This window comes from Eretmochelys imbricata, chromosome 5 (assembly GCF_965152235.1).
Source record: "Eretmochelys imbricata isolate rEreImb1 chromosome 5, rEreImb1.hap1, whole genome shotgun sequence".
Lineage (NCBI taxonomy): Eukaryota > Metazoa > Chordata > Testudines > Cheloniidae > Eretmochelys > Eretmochelys imbricata.
The window spans coordinates 15,737,479-15,755,028 of record NC_135576.1 but is presented as its reverse complement, the minus strand read 5'-3'; the positions used below and the strand labels follow the sequence as shown (position 1 = coordinate 15,755,028).

Below are 17,550 nucleotides of genomic sequence, written 5' to 3'. Positions count from 1 at the left end.
TCTTTTTAAAGTTAGAGGAATGTAAATGCGGGTGTTTGGAATGGCTGAAGTCTCACGAATTGTCCTGCTGCAGTAACTTGTCTAGACTGCTTTTTTGTTCTTAAAGCAAGTGTAATAAACTTCACTTCAGTGAGAGAGTCTAATCTAAATGTGGGCAAAGCTGTAGCAGGGAGAGCACCCAAGCTTCCTCACTAAAGTATGGAAAACTTTGCAGCTGAGATGGCGTAGAATGTGTGTTTCCTTGCCTGCCTCCACTAGAAATTCTTTCCCCTAGTCCCAATGGCTAGCATTACCCTTATGTTCACTGATCTCAGACACCATAGTTGAAGCTTAGACAAATTCAGACCGGAAATAAGGCACGAATTTAACAATAAGTAATGTTGTGGATTTTATGTCACTGAATTCTTAAATCAAGGTTGGACGTTATTCTAAAAGATAAACTCCAGGAATTATTTTGGAAATCAGACTAGATGATCACAGTATTCATTCTGGCCTTGGAATTTATTAACCACATCCTGTTCTCAGTGACTTCACTGGCAACAGTGTTTGACCTGCATTGTTTACAAGTTTGAATAAAATAGGCAGAAGGATTTCATGGTCAACTTACAGGGTGTTCTCCTTTCCCAGAATTACAAACTGTGCACCTTATTTCTACAAGAGACTTGTTTATTTTTCTGCTTAAAGTTTATAAAAACTGTTATTCCAAAGCAAAGTTTAAACTTTTTACAAATGTACATTTGAGAAATAAATAGTGTTCAAAGTCATACAAAAAACATAAATATACAAATAGAGCTTCAAGACCACTGTATAAATATATGGCATGGCGACAAATCACAGATAGTTACCAGAAGCTTCAATTATTGAAGACTGTATATAACCAAGACAAACATCACGCTATTCTCCAAATATGTATGGTTATTTTAACTTTGGTTGGAATGAGACACTAAGAAAGAAGCCAAACTAACGCACCCTTGTTGGCCCTTTAAAGAGACGTGGCTGATGACGGTCTTCATAACTTAAAGCATCAGGCCGCCTAGCAGCTCTGGTGTTTGTGTAGAAAGCATTGCACTTTCACACCAAAACCAAGAGTGATCCCAAATGTAATAAAATGCCCCCACCCCCTGAAAAGACAGTCAGGTCACCTCTGGCCTAAGCAGACTGAGTACCTGCAAGAATCTGGCCTTTTCAGAACAGTAGTTTCCTGCAGGGTGGATTAAATTTAATTCCATTACAAAACCAAGCTTATCTGGAATCCTGGAATAAAAATATCATTAAAACACTTTTGGGGTGGAAGGGTGGTTATGTGTTGTAGGTTAAATTAGCTCCCAAACCTTGTCAAGTGCCTGTGTGTGCACATACTCACACAACCTTAAAATGTGCCTTGCTGCTACAGTTGCATTCAAGTTCAGTTTGCAGAGGTGAATGCATCCTCAAAATACATATTGCTGAATGATGTCAAGCTTGCCTGTAGCCGTACAGATACCTTCCAAGTATACAGTAAGTCGATGGCTGTTGCCCTTCTATATGGTTCAGGACAAGATCTGCATGAAGCAAGTACTGGATAGTCCTTGTTTAAATAAAATACTGACGTTTATCAGAACAAACATTTTAAAGGAAAGTAGCTGCCAATAACTTCAGGATCTGCGTTCTCGATAGAACAGAGGGGGATGGAGTAGTGGACTTTTTTAGAGGATTAGCCATGTGTACTACAATATCTGGCAGATCTACAGTAATGGTCTCTGGGAAAAGCAAAGGACAGAATGGAGAGAAGATGGAACTTAGAGGAGAGACTACCTTGTGCTTAGCCTTTTTACACTTTGCTGGTTTGGGCTACTCATTCTTCCACATCGTTTAGTGCAATTTTAGACTCTGTAGTACTCCTAAGCTGTACATACACTGTTATGCATTCTCAGTAGCTTAGTCACCAGCTATTCTGATCAGCTAAATCAATTTCCCCTTGACTTCTACGGCACATAGGTAGACTAGAACCAAGGCACAGATTTATCTCAACTTTGTTGATACTTCCAATGGTCTGGGACAACTGGGAACAGACTATGCAGAGCATAACACAGATCAGGAAAATTAGGTTAATGCACATAAACTAGACTCCCCTAAGTAGGGTGAGTTTAGTAATTTTAATAAGTTATTCTAGGACAGCAGCTGAATGCATATGGATCACTCCTCACCAGAAACATTGCCTGCATCAGTTCAACAAGACCGAGTTCTCTGTCCTGAATAGTAAGTGATACTAAGACAAACTGCATAAATGTGTCTCCACCTATGTAATCTTCTGCAGTAGGCTTCTCATATGTTTTGGATAGTTAGGTCCTTTTGTGCAAGTCTTCAGAAAAACCTTCAGTGGCGATTCAAAGCTGATCTAAGGAAAGAGTGGGGAGAAATGGATGAAAAGAAGAAATACCTGGTAAAATGCAAAGGTGGCTTTTTTTTTTTAAGTTCAAAATTGTAACATATGGATTCGTAAGAAAGCAAGCCATGGACACGTGAGACAGGCTGAAGACTAGGTGCAGTTTAGTATTTTGTCTTATTTGGAACCTTTGCCTACAATAACTTTCAGAGAGCTGGAACCTTTTATGGGAACTCCAACTTGTACCAAGTGTAACATGCATTTAGACAGACTTGCGGATGGCTGTGATGCAAGGCAAAAAGTGTAATTGTTAATAGACAAACTATATGTTTAAGATCTTTGACTCTAGAGCCTGCACATTCAGTTGTATTCAGGAATGGACTGATACTTTGACCTACAAATCTAACTACAACTTACTGAGGGCATAACTACATTGCAATTAAACACCTGTGGCTGGCCCATGTCAACTGACTCAGGCTAAGGAGCTGTTTAATTGTGGTGTAGACATTCACGCTCGGGCTGGAGTCAGAGCCCTGGGACCTTCCCCCTGGCAGGGTTCCAGAGCCCAGGCTCCAGCCCAAACTTGAAGGTCTACCCCACAATTAAACAGCCCCTTAGCCCAAGCCCCACAAACCCAAGTCAGCTGACACGGGCCAGCCACAGGTGTTTAATTGCAACGTAGATATACCCTGAGGGCCTAAATCTGCCTATCCATTAATACTCATCTACTTACTTGTCAAGTAAGCTACTACACCAGATGAGAAAGGGTGGTAGATTCCAGCCCCAAAGCAGTAATTCCAGGAGTGAACCTACACCATGAGGAAGAGTCTGGTTTGCCAGCTGTCTTTCTGCTATGTAGGCATTACTGGAAAGTGCATTACTGCAGCCTGCCTTTGTACCTTCTGGGTTAGGTCTGGGTATTTGTTTCAGCTAGCACATTCTCCAATTCCTTTGCCATGAGAATCTTATATTGGCCTTTGCACATGATCTCGTTTGTGAAATTCTTAATACACACAGCAGCAACACTAAAAGCAATTCACTATTTCTGCCAAATCTGGCACTAGATACCATCTGATATTGCTCAAAGACAGAATTCTGCCATCTGAGGTCACTGTGCAAGCAAACTTTTTACACAGGGCTTTGTTACAGCGTTTGCAAAAGCTCTAACAGTTTGCATTTTGATTAGTGTTGTACAGACTCTTCTTTTACAGCTTGGACTTTAAGTCCAAGAGATGCTAGACCAAGTTCACCTCTAGTGTATCTCAAATGAAGTCAGTGGAGTGATCTAGAACAAATTTGGACTTTTTTTTTTTACTACATAGGATAGTTAGTCATCAAATCCTCACTACTTAACACTTGATGGATTTAAAGTCACACTGCAGGAGCAATCCGAATTGATCAGGAGGGTGCGCTAGAGTTTAGAGTACCTCCTTTGTAGAAGCTGTTATATAGCCCTAAATGGGCCAGCTGAGTTTTCATGAACATGCCTTTAGTAATTAGGAGTCCACTGAGTTTTATTAAGCTTTCTTGCTCAAGACTGTAAGAACATCTGTTGCAAATTTCTCCCCACTTACTGAAATTTCAGTGTCAATCTGGTTATACTTGTCCTCATTATACACAGCTTAATGCCTTAGACAATAGGATTTCAAAAGGTAAGCATTTAATTAAACTCTACCTTGTTTGGTTTTTTGTTGGCCATCCATCTCTACATTTCACAAACCAAAGATCTTTACCAGGAGATATGTTGGTCAGCTGAAGATCCTCTGCACAGAAAGTTAACCTGAAAGGAAAAGGTCAGAAGCCATGGAGACATTACACATACAAACCGATGCAAGTTATTTATACACTTTAGAAAGTAGCTTCTAAATGGAACACATAGCCATCATTCTTTTCTAGAGACAGAGAAGGAGTCAGCAAGAGTTATAGCACTGTTCACTGGCAGGAAGGCAATTCTATTTCAAGAATGCTGTTTCACCACTCCTTCTAGAGTATTAGTTTTTAACAGTGATCAGTCTGCTATTGAATGGCATTCACAATAATTAGTTTCCTTCTCTAGTTTAGTGCTTTACAAGTAACGTAAGGGGCAGTAAGAAGCCAAGTCCTTGACACAGCATGTATATTCTTCTGAATTAATTATCTTCTCTAACCGGCAACGTCAGGAAGTTCACCACTGTAAGCCCTGCTACAGGGTGCCATCTGACAGAGGCATTGCTTGAACCATCAAAGGTCCCTCACTGAGCAGCCATTAGCTACTTTTCTTGCTGTCTTTGACACATCTGAACACTCTTGATTCCGAAGTCTCAAACTCCCATCAAGTCACCAGTGTTCCCTAAAGAAATACTGCTCTACTCACTTCTGTTGCGTTTCCCCAGACTTCACACGTATACGTCTGATCTGCAGCTCTTTGGAAGGTTTAGCAGATCGGAACCAGTAACTTTTGAGCTCTCTCCACAGATTGTACCAAGACTGAGATGATCCCTCCCAGGTGAGCTTGATCCGTAAGAGGTCACCAATGTCTTCTTCAGTATAGACCAAGAACGGGTTAGTAGAATTCAGGCCAATTTGCTCAAGTCTGAAAAATAGGCAGAGACCCAGCATTCTTCCTCATTAATGAAGCAACTTACTGCACTTCTCAAACACTTGTGTTGGGAAAAGAAGAGTTCTAGAGAGAGCATCAAGCATTCCACACAGGCAGTGTGTGGTTCTAGTTTGTTACTGGTTTGATTAAACAAAGTGACTCTGGCTATCTGGTTTAGTGTTATCCTTGTGGGGTGTCTCATATTTGGCTCCTTCATTTTTCTAGCACCTCCTAAGGCAACATGCAGTTACAATTCACATCATCCTTCTGGGGGAGTAAGTAAAGGAACTATACACCCTTTTTGTAATCCCCCGGATGAGGAATGCTTTTTGCCAAGGACAGACTACAGGGGGATGCTTTTAAACCACATAAAAATCCTCCATCATGCAAGGCAGAGGAGAGGTCTTTGGTAAGATTGGTGGTAGGGAAAGAAAAGAGGAAACAAGGCACATTACCCCTTACAGCCCAGGGATTTGTGTATCAGACTGGAAGCCAATCTACTGTCTCCTACATGGCAGTTCATCTCCCCAAGAGTAAAATCTGGCACTAATTAGGTTGCTGCTTTATCATCATTCAGCAGATCTTTGGATAGTAGACTCTACTGCAACAATAGCAATAATTCTTTCTCAACTCTACTTTTATTGTTAACAGTTGCTTCTAGTTCCATGAGTCCTTCCCACTGTTCTGATCAAAATAGGGAGATGAGTCAGTTGAACTCCACTTACATTTCCAGAGAGAGGGGTTGAGACTCGCCATTGGTACCATGAAGAGTGACTGAGAACGTGGGTTCCGTTTCTCCTAAGCTTTTGTAGCTGAAGATATGCATTTTCATCTGATAATGGTAAACTGAAGAGAGACAAGCACAGAGTCCAGTTTGTGAATAGAGGGCACTGTTTATTCCGTGACAAGTTGTGGTTTGCAAGATGGTGCCAGCTGGCAGAGACAAGATCACCCATACAAGTAGCCTTAATGGGGGCCTATGAGCCTTAGCTCAGATTAGAAAGCTGATAATTACTCAGCCACAGACGGAACTCTAGGACCATTCCCTGAGCCTTGTGTTGCAGCAGAATCCTAGCGATCTTCTACCTTCCCCACACAGTTCCTACATAGAGGAACATTGTTGAAAGTGTCCTCTTACAGAAGTAGTCAGGGAAACATTTGTTTTAGTGGGGAGGTGGAGTGTTTATGTTCTTCCTTAATATTAAATGTTGCTATCTTGCTACCAGGAAGCAGATTTTATTCACGTGTATTAATGAAAGTTGCTTTTATTGTCACCATCTGTTGCACATCTGTACTATTTTAGTTTATGCTAAGCCCTCCAAATTCTAAATCTGAATTCAAGAATTCTGAAACAGAGGGAGATAACTTTATAGAGAACAGAATATTTTTGTCAGAGAGATGCGTGGGTTATGATCTCAGTAGCTTAAAAAAATACTACCTCTGAAAGGCATATCTGCTCTGGTTTTTAAGTACATCTTGCTGTTCCTTTTGTTCCTCATTTTCTTGGCATTGTAGCCAATGCTGTTGCAGCGGTTCTTTCGGCAGCTCAGGCAGATTCCCTTCTTGAAACGGCTGGAGTCGGTGCACTGAAAGGCGAAGCTCTGCTTATCTTGGTTCACAAGGGAGTCCACAAAGAGGTGTACAGCTCGCTCATGTTCACATCTAACAACATCCCCAATATCTAGCTCAATAGAGAAAGATGTGGTGGTAAGATACACTTCAGCAATTTAACATTCACCACCCCAACACCTACAATCTGCTGCAAAAGTTAGTGAGTTACACTAATTGTAATTCAATACAAGTTAAGTCTGACCAAAACCAGATACGCTTCTCAATTAAAAACAATGAAACATTAATACAATACATTTAAGGCTGACAGACTTTTGTTCAAACACATTTAGCTGTAGAGATGGAAGGCAAGACTTCAGAGCCAGTATAACATGGCCTGAAGTAGAAATTCATTTTTCAGCTCCTGATGCTTAACACCAGACTTACAAGATCTACTGATTTCAAGAGGAGAGGGCAGTCTAAAGACAGCTTAGATGGAGAACTGCCTCTTGTTAGATTGTAACTATTATTCCAATACACCTGCCTATGTAAGGTGTGTGTCTCTTCCCCCCCCCTCCCCCAGTCGATTATTAAATAGGAAAAATAAGAACTTACTCCCATATGCAATTGCTCCCAAAACATCACTTAATCCACAACCAGGCTGGAAATCTCCCCCGTTGGGATAAACATCAATGTGACCCACAGGCATCTGGATCCCAATGCTAACACCCAGTGTTTCCTTCGTAAATGTATGAAGAACGTCCACAAAGTCTGCATCGTCAGGGGAGAGACGTCTGTGAGGATCAGCTCCTTCAAACATAGGGCCAGCTGGATCCAAGCCTGTTAAGCAGAGCGCACAATACAGCAGCAGCAAAAAATCTGCCAGGTACTTTCCTAGCAGAGGGTGACGCAACCAGACCCTACCCGCCAGGGTACAATCTAGAAAAACAAGTGTACAATTTTCATTCAATCACCGTCACACGGAGTGAGTGTGTGCATTAATATCTGGAATCTTCCCAGGTTATTAAGGGACATTCCTTCAAAACTGCTGCTGTTAGAAGCTGTGATGCAAAGAACAGAAGTTTAAAAAAAAAAAAGGTAGTGAAATGTCCATGGTGCCGGACACTCCAGCCACTAGGCACTTGTGAGTCTGTATTAGAGGGGTCCAATGGCGTGGCAACCAGGGCAAGTACCACCACGAGGTGTCTGATCACCAGGAGAGAAAGCTGGTCATTTGTTTAGCCATTATTCATGTTGTGAATGGAGGAAGTTTGTGTGGATACAGTTCTGAAATGTGTCACTGTTAGTGCTTAGGTATTAAGGGCTAAATCTGGACTTCAACAGGAGCAGTGAGTGAGCAGTGGATTGAACAAGTGAAGGCCTTTACCCTGTAGGACACTTTATTATCCCTTCACATGGTGTGGAATGAATATAAAACTAGAGGCGTAAAGTTTAGCTTAAATTTGGTTAAAGAAATGTGTTGTAAAGAAAGGCCCTAACTAGCAACAAGAGAAAGGCCTTGAAAGTAATGAGTTATAAGTAGGGAGGGTGGCAGGTTCAAAAAATAACTAATGAAATAAGGGCAGTTTCTAAAAAGAAGGTCTCTGACTGATAGAGGTGACTGCAGATGGTTTTAAATAAGACATTGTCTGTCTTAAAATGAGCCAACATGGATCTTCCCACCCCACATACCAGTGTTATCTCAAAAATTAGAGCCTATGTGAACCCAGGTGCAACAAATAAAACCCGTTAGTCAGAAAGGAGGAGGGGAGGAATAGCCTTGGAGAAAGGTGGTTGTAAATCTTATCTGGACTCAGACTGGAAATGAGGGTAAACTGTCTCAAATTTGTTTTTCGCTGACATCAGTAATTGGCAATGACATCTCTTGTTAAAGGGTATAAAAAAATAAACTCTTAAAGGGTTCATTGCTAATACCTGCCTGACCACATTGGAGCCGACCAATATGGATCTAAGCATCCCTGGGTTTAGCCTGTTTTAGTATCTTGATCAAATGCTTATCAATATTTTGTTGCTGTTTGGATGTAATAACTTATTTAGGCATGTTTACAGCAATTGTATAAATAACATTTGACCTTTGGATTTAATAAAGGAATTTATAGTTAAGTTAGCATTGTGCTAATACCCTGCATAAATAGTAACTCCAACACAAGGTAAGTTCTGTGGGTAGGTGTTAGTTGAGATTTTCATGTAGGGGCATAAGAGATGTGACTTGGAGACAGGTTCATTAGTACGGGAGGGGCAAAGGAGACAGTTTATGAAGCATGAATTTCTATAGGGGAGAGGAACCACTGCAGAATCCAGAAGGTAAATTGGCAGAGGAGAGATTGGTGGGGAAGAAGAGAGAGAGGTAGTAAAGAAAATCTGAACAACTGACCTTTCCCAGTGTTCAAGGGATCCAAATTCCTATTAGTAACACCATATTGATGCCTTGGACAATAGGAAATTTCTTTATGGAAATAAGGTCTAGACAAGAGTAGCTGGTTAACACTAAGAACTAAAGATAGGTCAAAACCAAAATGTTTTGTCTGAACCATCCTGTACGTTGGCAATTTTTAACCTGAGGAACCTGGTTATAAGTAGAGCCCCTTCCAAATTCACAGTCCATTTTAGTCAATTTCATGGTCAGAGGATTTTAAAAATCGTTAATTTCATGAGTTCAGCTATTTAAATCTGAAATTTCACAGTGTTGTAATTGTAGGGGTCCTGACCCAAAAAGAAGTTGCGGGGGGGGAGGTCACAAGGCTATTGCAGTACTGGTACCCTTACTTCTGCGCAACTGCTGGCGGCTACATTGTCTTCAGAGCTGGGCAGCTGGAGAGTGGCAGCTGCTGGCTAGGAGCCCAGCTCTGAAGGCAGAGCTGCCGCCAGCAGAAGCAAGGATGGCACGGTGTGGTATTACCACCCTTACTTCTGCTCTGCTGCCTTCAGAGCTGGGCAGCCAGAAAGGGTGGCATGGTATGGTATTGCCACCCTTACTTCTATGCTGCTTCTGGCGGGGGGCTGCCTTCAGAGCTGAGCACCCAGCCAACAGCCACTGCTTTCTGGCCGCCCAGCTTTGAAGGCAGCGCAGAAGTAAGGGTGGCAATACCCCGACCCCCCTAAAATAACCTGGAACCCCCCAGCAATTCCGTTTGAGGTCAGGACCCCCAATTTGAGAAATGCCAGTCTTCCCCTGTGAAATCTGCATAGTATAGGGTAAAACGACACCAGACCAGATCTCACAGTCCAAGACCCATTTTTCATGGCCGTGAATTTGGTAGGGTCCTAGTTATAAGCCACTACTAGCCACTACCCTATTTTGTCTTATCTAATAAAAATGAACCTAGTTGTCTCTAAATTGAGGGCTTGTGACATTTGGAGGTCACCAGGTGGAAATGTCAATTTCCACTGTTTAGTAACTTTAAGTACTAGTTTATTCAAATGGTAGTATTATCTGCTTTCCCCGGTCACTTATACTGGTTTTGTTGCAAGTGTTTATGGGGAGATGCACATCTTATCCCTACTGTAGCAGGTAATTAAGCTATACACGTTATTGCAGGGAAAGTCCTGTTCCCAATGAGGCCCTCCCCACCATGTTTCCAAATAATCTCTACAAGATCCAAGTCATTCCACATGGAAAGATGAAAGTTTCTCTTTAGACTACTGGCTTTCTGAACCAATAGCACTTTACTAGGAAGTGAGTCATGGAGGGACAAAGTAGCTCTTCACAAACGAAGAGCGGAGTTTAAAATTTGAAGTCGGCCAAAAGGGAAGCAAATGGCTCTCACGCTTAGGCTAGCTTGTTGGCCATGTCTACTCAGAGATTTAGAATTTTGATAGCAGGGATGGATCTGAGAGCATTTGAGTGAATCCGTGTTTAGCTTGCACATCTAGTTGGGACCTGAAGCCAGTTAGTGCCAGCAGTCTCACTTTCATGAGAAAGCGTCAGGACTAATAAAAATCCAAGGATCTTTTTTTCTGGCAAAAAGTGAGAGGTAGAATCGCCTTAGTTTAATATCCTTTAGATGCAAGAAAAGCCATCAGTGAGGAGTGTGACTGGAGAATTACAAAAGAAAATAAGTTGGATACTTTAATTATTACTAACCCCAGACTAAGACATCTCAACAAAGCAGTTCAGATTTTGAGGTTCTGACAATCCTGTTAATATTTCAGGAGGAGACAAAAGTATTGCATGGTAGCAGTTTTAGGACAGCCTTACCTGTAATTCTGCCTATTGTTCCATTTGCATAGTTACCAGCATATCCAGCAACATGGGCACCAAGACTGTACCCAATTAAGTGGACGTTCTCAAGCAGCAGGTTCTGCTTTTCCTGCAAGTGTAGAAATAATTAAGTTTGTTCATATTTTCAAGAGAGTTGATAACTCATATCTAGCAGAGGGACTCAAACTGCAAAGTTTAGGTCTAGACATCCCCAGTGTAAAAGTGGTTTTGGATCGTGCCTGTAACTGTTATGTTTTCTCAAGACACCAGCAAGGTGATTCAGTCGTTTGGAGACTAGTCAGTCCTGTCTTGTTTCTAGCCTTCAGTCACAGTAAAGGTATGCTTTGAGAAACTATCTGGAGTGAGGAGTCTGGGCTTCAGTGCATTCAACTTTAACTTAGTAGCAGCATTAGCAGGGTAGCTTTTATTTTTTCCAGCAATGGTACTGATTTTTGGATGCCAAACTTGACATCCAAGTCATCTTCAGAGGTCTGAGCATCCAAATTCCAACTGAAGTCAATTGGTTCTGCAGGTGCTCAGCACCAAGGGCGCCAGAATGTTTGTAGAAGTGGGGACGGCCCACGGACACTGGAACCAGGGGGCTATGCCCTCCCCTTTTTTACATGGGCATCATTTGGGGGGGCGGGGGTAGCATTGCACTTCCCACCCCCCCCCCAACTGCAAGCCTTGGGTAGGCGTGGAGAGGCACCACCAAGGGGGCTGCAATTTGTGGTGGGGGATCAGCTCAGTTTGGAGGGCAACACTGCCCCCCAAACTACACCCATGTTAAAAAATTGGGGGCATGCCTCCCTACCCCAGTTCCAGCACTGTTGCTCAGCACCTCTGAACACATGCTCAAAGAGTCTCAATCTGGACATCTGCAAATAGAGGCACTCAGTCACTGGTCACCTCTTGAGAACTTGGGCCTTAATTTTGACCAAGTGAAGGGTCTAAACTTTTAAATTCAGTAAGCACTGTATATCTGCTCTTGTTTGTAGCATTAGATAAGGTCATCCCATTGGCCAGAACTCCAGTCCTGATGTAAGCAGATGTATCCTCACTAAAGCAGGAATAGAATCACTTAAGAGTTGCTCCTGCTTACACTAGGTTTGAATTTGGCACATCTTTGTGCTTGACTGTGCCACTGAACTGAGATCAAGAATTACACCATCTTTCACATTCCAGAAGTGCTAGAACTGGTGTACGTTCTGTTCCCCTGTGCAAATTGAACGATACAATACACTACAACACAGGGGGCAATATTACAAGTTTTACCTGTAACCAGTTGAGCACCCTTGCAACGGCCTCTCCAACCACCTTTGTGTTGTTCACAGCATCAGTATAGAGCTGATGGGCAAGTCCAAGCCAGTCCACCACCACCACATTAGCATCCTTCTCTCTCGCCTGAAGAGCGGCCACCAGGCTTTCCAGCCAGTTTTCAAACAAGCCACTCATCTACAAGAGAGAAAATATAAGTTCTTCCTGGTCATAGAAAGCTGGACACACACATGCCATTAGGTTAGCCTTAAGCTTTAAAATTTACATGGTCAACTTTTTACAGTTACAGCTTTAACTAGGCACCAGTGCTTGTATCCAGCACTTCGCTAGTACCTCTATAAAAAAAGAGGTCTTCTCTTGAACACTGTCTCCACGTTTCATTTAGAAAGTTCGATTTCTTTGGTCAGCTTCATGTGGCACAAATATAAAATGAGGATAAAAGACCCGGGCTGGTCAGTTTGATATTGCAGAGTTCTTATAAGTGCTAGCAACATTGCATCACTATGCTAATTATGCCTTCAAGCATAAGTAGTAGGAGGTTGCAAAGTACAGAACACGAAAAGTACAGTAGCCTGTATATTCTACACCAGAGACTACTTGGGCCTCCCCATACTGGAGGACGGGGGGGCGGCCCACAATCTAAAGGGGAGGACACATGACCGCCTCACAGGTCTCCTCTGCCCAGTGACACCTTCCGCCATGCAGAGATGGACAAGTGGCTCGTCCAAGGCCCCATTCCTCCGCCCAGGGCTGGCCTGATCCTGCCGGTCACCCCCCCTTCTCGTAGCCCCTTTTTGGTGATCAGTTGGCAAGAGCAAAGGGGTCAAATGCCCAATTTTGCCAAAAAAGTTGAGATATCCAGGGCCAAAACAGTCACCTGGTCACCCTAGGCCAGGGCTCCCCAAACTTTTTCAGTCATCCCCCTCCTCCCCATCCCCGCTGCAAAGCTGAGGCCTGGAGCTGGGAGTGGGGCTGCGGTCAGCAGCATGACCAGAGGTGCAGGTGGGGCACAGCCAGGAGCCGTGGCTGGGAGCAGAGCCATGGCTGGGGCTGGGGCAGGGCTGGGGTGGGGGCAGAGCGGAACTGGGGGCAGAGCAGGGCTGGGTGGCGCTCCCACCCTTCCCCCGTGGGGGCTGAGCCAAGCCCCACTGTGCCTCCCCCAGCCCTATTATGCTGCCCCCTCCCCTCCGAATTTTCCTCTGTGCCCCTCTAGGGGGACATACCCTACAGTTTGGGGGCCACCGCCCTAGACTGTGATAAGAGCTGCCCAGGGAGCCTGGGCAGCTATGGGGAGCCCAGAGCCCTCCATCTTCCGGGCAGGGGGCTGAGGTGCCTGAGAGCCCCTGGCCTGTGCGCCTGAGAGCCCCTGGCCTGTGCCTCTGCCCCCCAGGGCATCCCACTCAGGGCAGGTGGAAGGTCCAGGGCTCCCAACAATGGCCCAGGCTCCCTGGGCAGAATATAGAGGCTGTGTAGAATATACAGGCTACTGTACTTTTTGTGTTCTGTACTTTGCTCGTACCACGGCCCCAGCTTCCGGCCAGGCCAAGGAAAGGGCCTTGGGGGAAAGGGGTGAGCAGGGGGCGGGGCCCCATGGCAGAAAGCGGGAGGAGATGTGGAGGGACCCAAATGTTCTTTGTGCCCAGGACCCCAATAAATCTTAATCTGCCTCTGGGCACTTGACCCCTCCAACACCCCTTCTAGGGGTCGCCTCTGTTCTCGACAGAGACACATGCATGAAAACTCAAGCATACCAAATAATATTGTTAGAGCTGTTCGTGCTGCCCAATTAAAGAGCACAAAGAAAACTAAACAGTGCCTAGAGCTACATTGAATTCCCCATACTTACTGTCCATCCATGAATAATAAAGAAGGTTTTAGCTGTCAAATTGAATTTGCAGTCCTCTAAACATTTGTCTTGGCCTATGGAGAGAAAGCAGTCTTCATCCCCTGGAACTGTGGAGGAGCGAAGATTAAACTTCACTTGTAGTTTCTGAGCCTGTGCAAGTTCTTTTTCTTTCTTCGGCAGCTCAGCAATAGTGTCATCTGGAGACAGATCAGCAGGGTGCATGGTTACTACTTTTATGGTCTTATTCAACAAAGTAGATGCAAGGTAGGATTTAGAAGTAGAGTATTTTAAGAGTTTGCTGCCCTTTTGGTGTCAAACGAAGGCTGGGATATGGGAAATCAGATTCTCCACTTCTTCAATTTGAGGAAGGGGAGGTGATTTTCTGGTTCACACAAAATACAGTACTTCTAAAGATACCTCTAAAAGACACCAGCTGGCAGAGACAGCTGCATAGGGAGGATACCTCAACTTCTTTAAATGCCCTTGTCTACATCCTCTGCAAGTGATTCAAAGTCAGACACTACATCCCCCTACTTATCATCCATCCAGTAGAGCAGCATTTTCCAGCTCAACAGCTGGCTTTTGTTCTGTCAAAGCAAGAAGCTTCATGCCGTGTTCTTCTAAAGTTTTGAAAAACAGGTTTCTCGGTAATATCCAAACTTTTCTGAGGCCTGGGGCTTCTTTAATGGAAGATTGGGACTTCTGCCACTTTCCTGTAATTGAACTTCACACAGGATCTCCTACACAGTATGGCAAACTATCCTGATTACAGATTGGTGAGCTGCCCAGTCACTTCAGTCTGCTAGCCACAGTAGTTTGGTATGGAATTACAGGAGGGAGGGAGGGTGTCCAGAAGGATGCCATGGGGGGATACTGTGCTGTTCATTTAATTAGTGTAAGTCAGTTATGCAGAGTAGATAATGTTGATTGGCTTTCAAGAGCATGGCTTGCTGCAGCTCAAATAGGCCAAAATGTATTGACCTTCCAAAATCTAATTATCCATGGAAAATGCTGCAGCCCTTATTAGCACAAAATCCCCATTGACTTTGATGGCAGTTCTGAGAAAGGGTTACAGAATTTGCCTTTCCCCTTCCCATCTGAACTTTAAGTGGAGGCAGGGAGTGATTAACAGCTGGGTTTCTGTGGAGCAACAAGTGCTATATTTGACACTGAATCAGTTTAGAATTCATTTCAAAATTGGTGTCGAGTCTTACTGTAAGTGCAACTTTTATAAACTGAAGGGAAATGTAGCCCTCGTGCAACTCCTGTGACTTCAGTGGAAGTACACCTGCTTTATACCACTGTGCCTTTACTAGAGTTTTACAGCTAACAGGTAGGATCAAGCCCACATTAACATGAGATTACGTGTCTTGATCACCTCAACATGCTATTTGCCTTGTCTCTATCACCTTACAGAATGCACCAGGACTCAGCAGCTCAGGAGAACAGGTGAGCAGAACTAGCTATGAAGAGGTGTGTATGTGAGAGTGTCTAACAGGCTTCCTGTATCCAGGCTCCAAGAAGTGACAGTTAGTTAGGGGTGCTGTTCGAGGATACTGCTTATGCCTTGCTACACTATCTACATAACAGTTTGTTTAAAGCTTGTAGAGTGAGTAAAATATTTCTAGCGTTCAGAGGGAACTTTCATATATTTCCCAGAGCACTAGCTCGTCTACCTGTTCAGCTGAAAAAGGCTACTTCGACTTCCTACCCCATGCCTACACTGTGTGATGCATGTTCCAGCTTTCTGCACATTCGTCTTATCAAATACTTAAAAAGAAATCAAGTTTTCTCTTAAGAGGTTTGCTATTACAGTAATGGAACCACCTCTCCCAGCAGTTATCCCCTTCAATCTGAAACTTTAGTGCCTTGTATGGATCAAGACCGTGGGTGGTAGGAGAAATCCACCATTATGTTAAACTAAACTTATATGAACTTTATTTTTACAATAGCAGTTTATTTAATACCCAGTACAAAAAGGTATGAAAGTGGGCATTGAACCAACCAAAGGAACACGGACAAGAACAAGTTAAAGTCACCATGGAGTTATAAGTGGGGCACATAAATGACTGGAATCTGACTGTAGTTTTATGTCTAGTCCATGCGTTAAGTCAATGAAATCACTGTTGCACTGATCCTTACACTAAGGTCTGGTGTCAGTTACCTTTCAGCAGTTCTTCCTTTGCAACCGGTGCGGAGTCCCTCGCTGCAATGCCATAGACCATTCCAATGAGCAGCAGGAAAGCAGAGCTTCTCATTGCTTAAACGAGTCAGGATCTCTTCTTTTTGCGCGCGTGTGTGTGTGAGCGAGGGGGGTCTTTTCTCTTTTCCTGCTGCTGGCCGTATTCCAGTCGGAGCCGGGGAGATAGATGCACCCGGCTTCTCAGCCTCCCTCCTCCACCAGAAGGAAGGAGAACGCAGCTCGTTCAAAGGAGAGAAAGGGAGAGGAGCAACTGCAAGGCGCCTAGAGCTGCCGGTGAAGCCTTGCTCCTGCCAAGAGGCGGGCTGGGGGGTAGTTGTTACCGTCAGAATTGGGAGTCACCTGACCCATGGCCAGATGGTTTTGACTAATTTATGCATGGCTGCGGGATCCGATTGGTCACACCCTCCCCGGACGCGAGGCGGCAGTTTTCCAAATAGTCTGAATGAAGCCGGCAGCCCCCAGCCCGCGGCGCAGCGAGGCAGGAGGGAGCCGGGGAGCAGCGTGGCGTTGCCGGCGGCGGCGGCCCGCCCTGCCGCCACGCGGGGCCGCTAGAAGCCGGCTGAGCTGCCCCGTGCGGTCCTGTGCCCGGGGGTGGCAGCGGGATCTTCCCGCTTGTCAGAGCCAGGCTGGGGCACATCGCCCTCGCGTCCTCCCGCTCCGCTTCTCCGGTGTAACAGGAGGCCGCCGGGGGCGGCTCCCCCGCCGGGGGGAGGCTGAGTCCGTCCCCTTTCCGCAGCTGCTCTGGGGGAGGAGGCCGGCGTGGGGAGAAGGGGACTCCGCTTCTAGACCTAGACTTGGGCGCCGCAGCGGGGGGGTCCCAGAGTTGCTGGAGCCAGCCCTGATGCTTTACTGCTTCGTCCCTGGCACAGTGCTGCTTTCTGACTCAACACCCTTACCCCCCCCCCCGACCCCTCCCGCCATGCTACTGCCTTCTCCACCCAGCCCCTTGCCTGCTCCTCTTCCCCCCACACCCCCTTCCAGGGCAGCTACTTCCTGAGCCACTGCCCCCATGTCTGTCTACATCCTCCCAGTGCACCCATCACCAGGGGATCAGTTCTGGGTCGGGTTCTGTTCAACATCTTCATCAGTGATTTAGATAATGGCACAGAGAGGACACATAAAGTTTGCGGAGGATACCAAGCTGGGAGGGGTTGCAAGTGCTTTGGAGGATAGGGTTGAAATTCAAAATGATCTGGACAAGCTGGAGAAACGGTCTGAAGAAAACAGAATGAAATTAAGAAGGACACATGCAAAGTACTCTACTTAGGAACAATCAGTTGCACACGTACAAAATGGGAAATGACTGCCTAGGAAGGAGCACTGGGGAAAGGGAGCTGCGGGTCATAGTGGATCACAAGCTAAATATGAGACAACACAACAGTGTAACACTTGCAAAAAAAGCAAACATTCCAGGATGTATTAGCAGGAGTGTCATAAGCATGACACGAGAAGTAATTCTTCCACTTTACTCTGTGCTGATTAGGCCTTAACTGTAGTATTGTGTCCAGTG

General features: G+C 44.8%; 1 protein-coding gene across 1 annotated transcript; it reads right to left on the bottom strand.

Annotated features, from left to right (window-relative positions):
• Window positions 1-773: 773 nt before the first annotated feature.
• Window positions 774-16,299, bottom strand: LIPG (lipase G, endothelial type). The gene is made up of 10 exons (XM_077816214.1): window positions 16,002-16,299; window positions 13,838-14,034; window positions 11,989-12,168; window positions 10,711-10,822; window positions 7,107-7,331; window positions 6,382-6,624; window positions 5,669-5,789; window positions 4,719-4,937; window positions 4,041-4,145; window positions 774-2,377 (listed from the first exon to the last, which is right to left on the bottom strand). Exons 1-10 carry the CDS (start codon window positions 16,093-16,095, stop codon window positions 2,356-2,358), a joined length of 1,518 nt encoding a protein of 505 aa, XP_077672340.1. The 5' UTR covers window positions 16,096-16,299; the 3' UTR covers window positions 774-2,355.
• Between the last annotated feature and the right edge of the window lie 1,251 nt (window positions 16,300-17,550).

Coding starts and splice junctions, on each gene's coding strand:
- LIPG (XM_077816214.1), bottom strand. CDS start 16,095: ATGAGAAGCTCTGCTTTCCTGCTGCTCATTGGAATGGTCTATGGCATT. Junction 10,823..11,988: donor GGGTGCTCAACTGGTTACAG/GTAAAACTTGTA, acceptor CTACACTTGCAG/GAAAAGCAGAACCTGCTGCT. Junction 4,938..5,668: donor CAACCCCTCTCTCTGGAAAT/GTAAGTGGAGTT, acceptor CCTATTTTTCAG/ACTTGAGCAAATTGGCCTGA.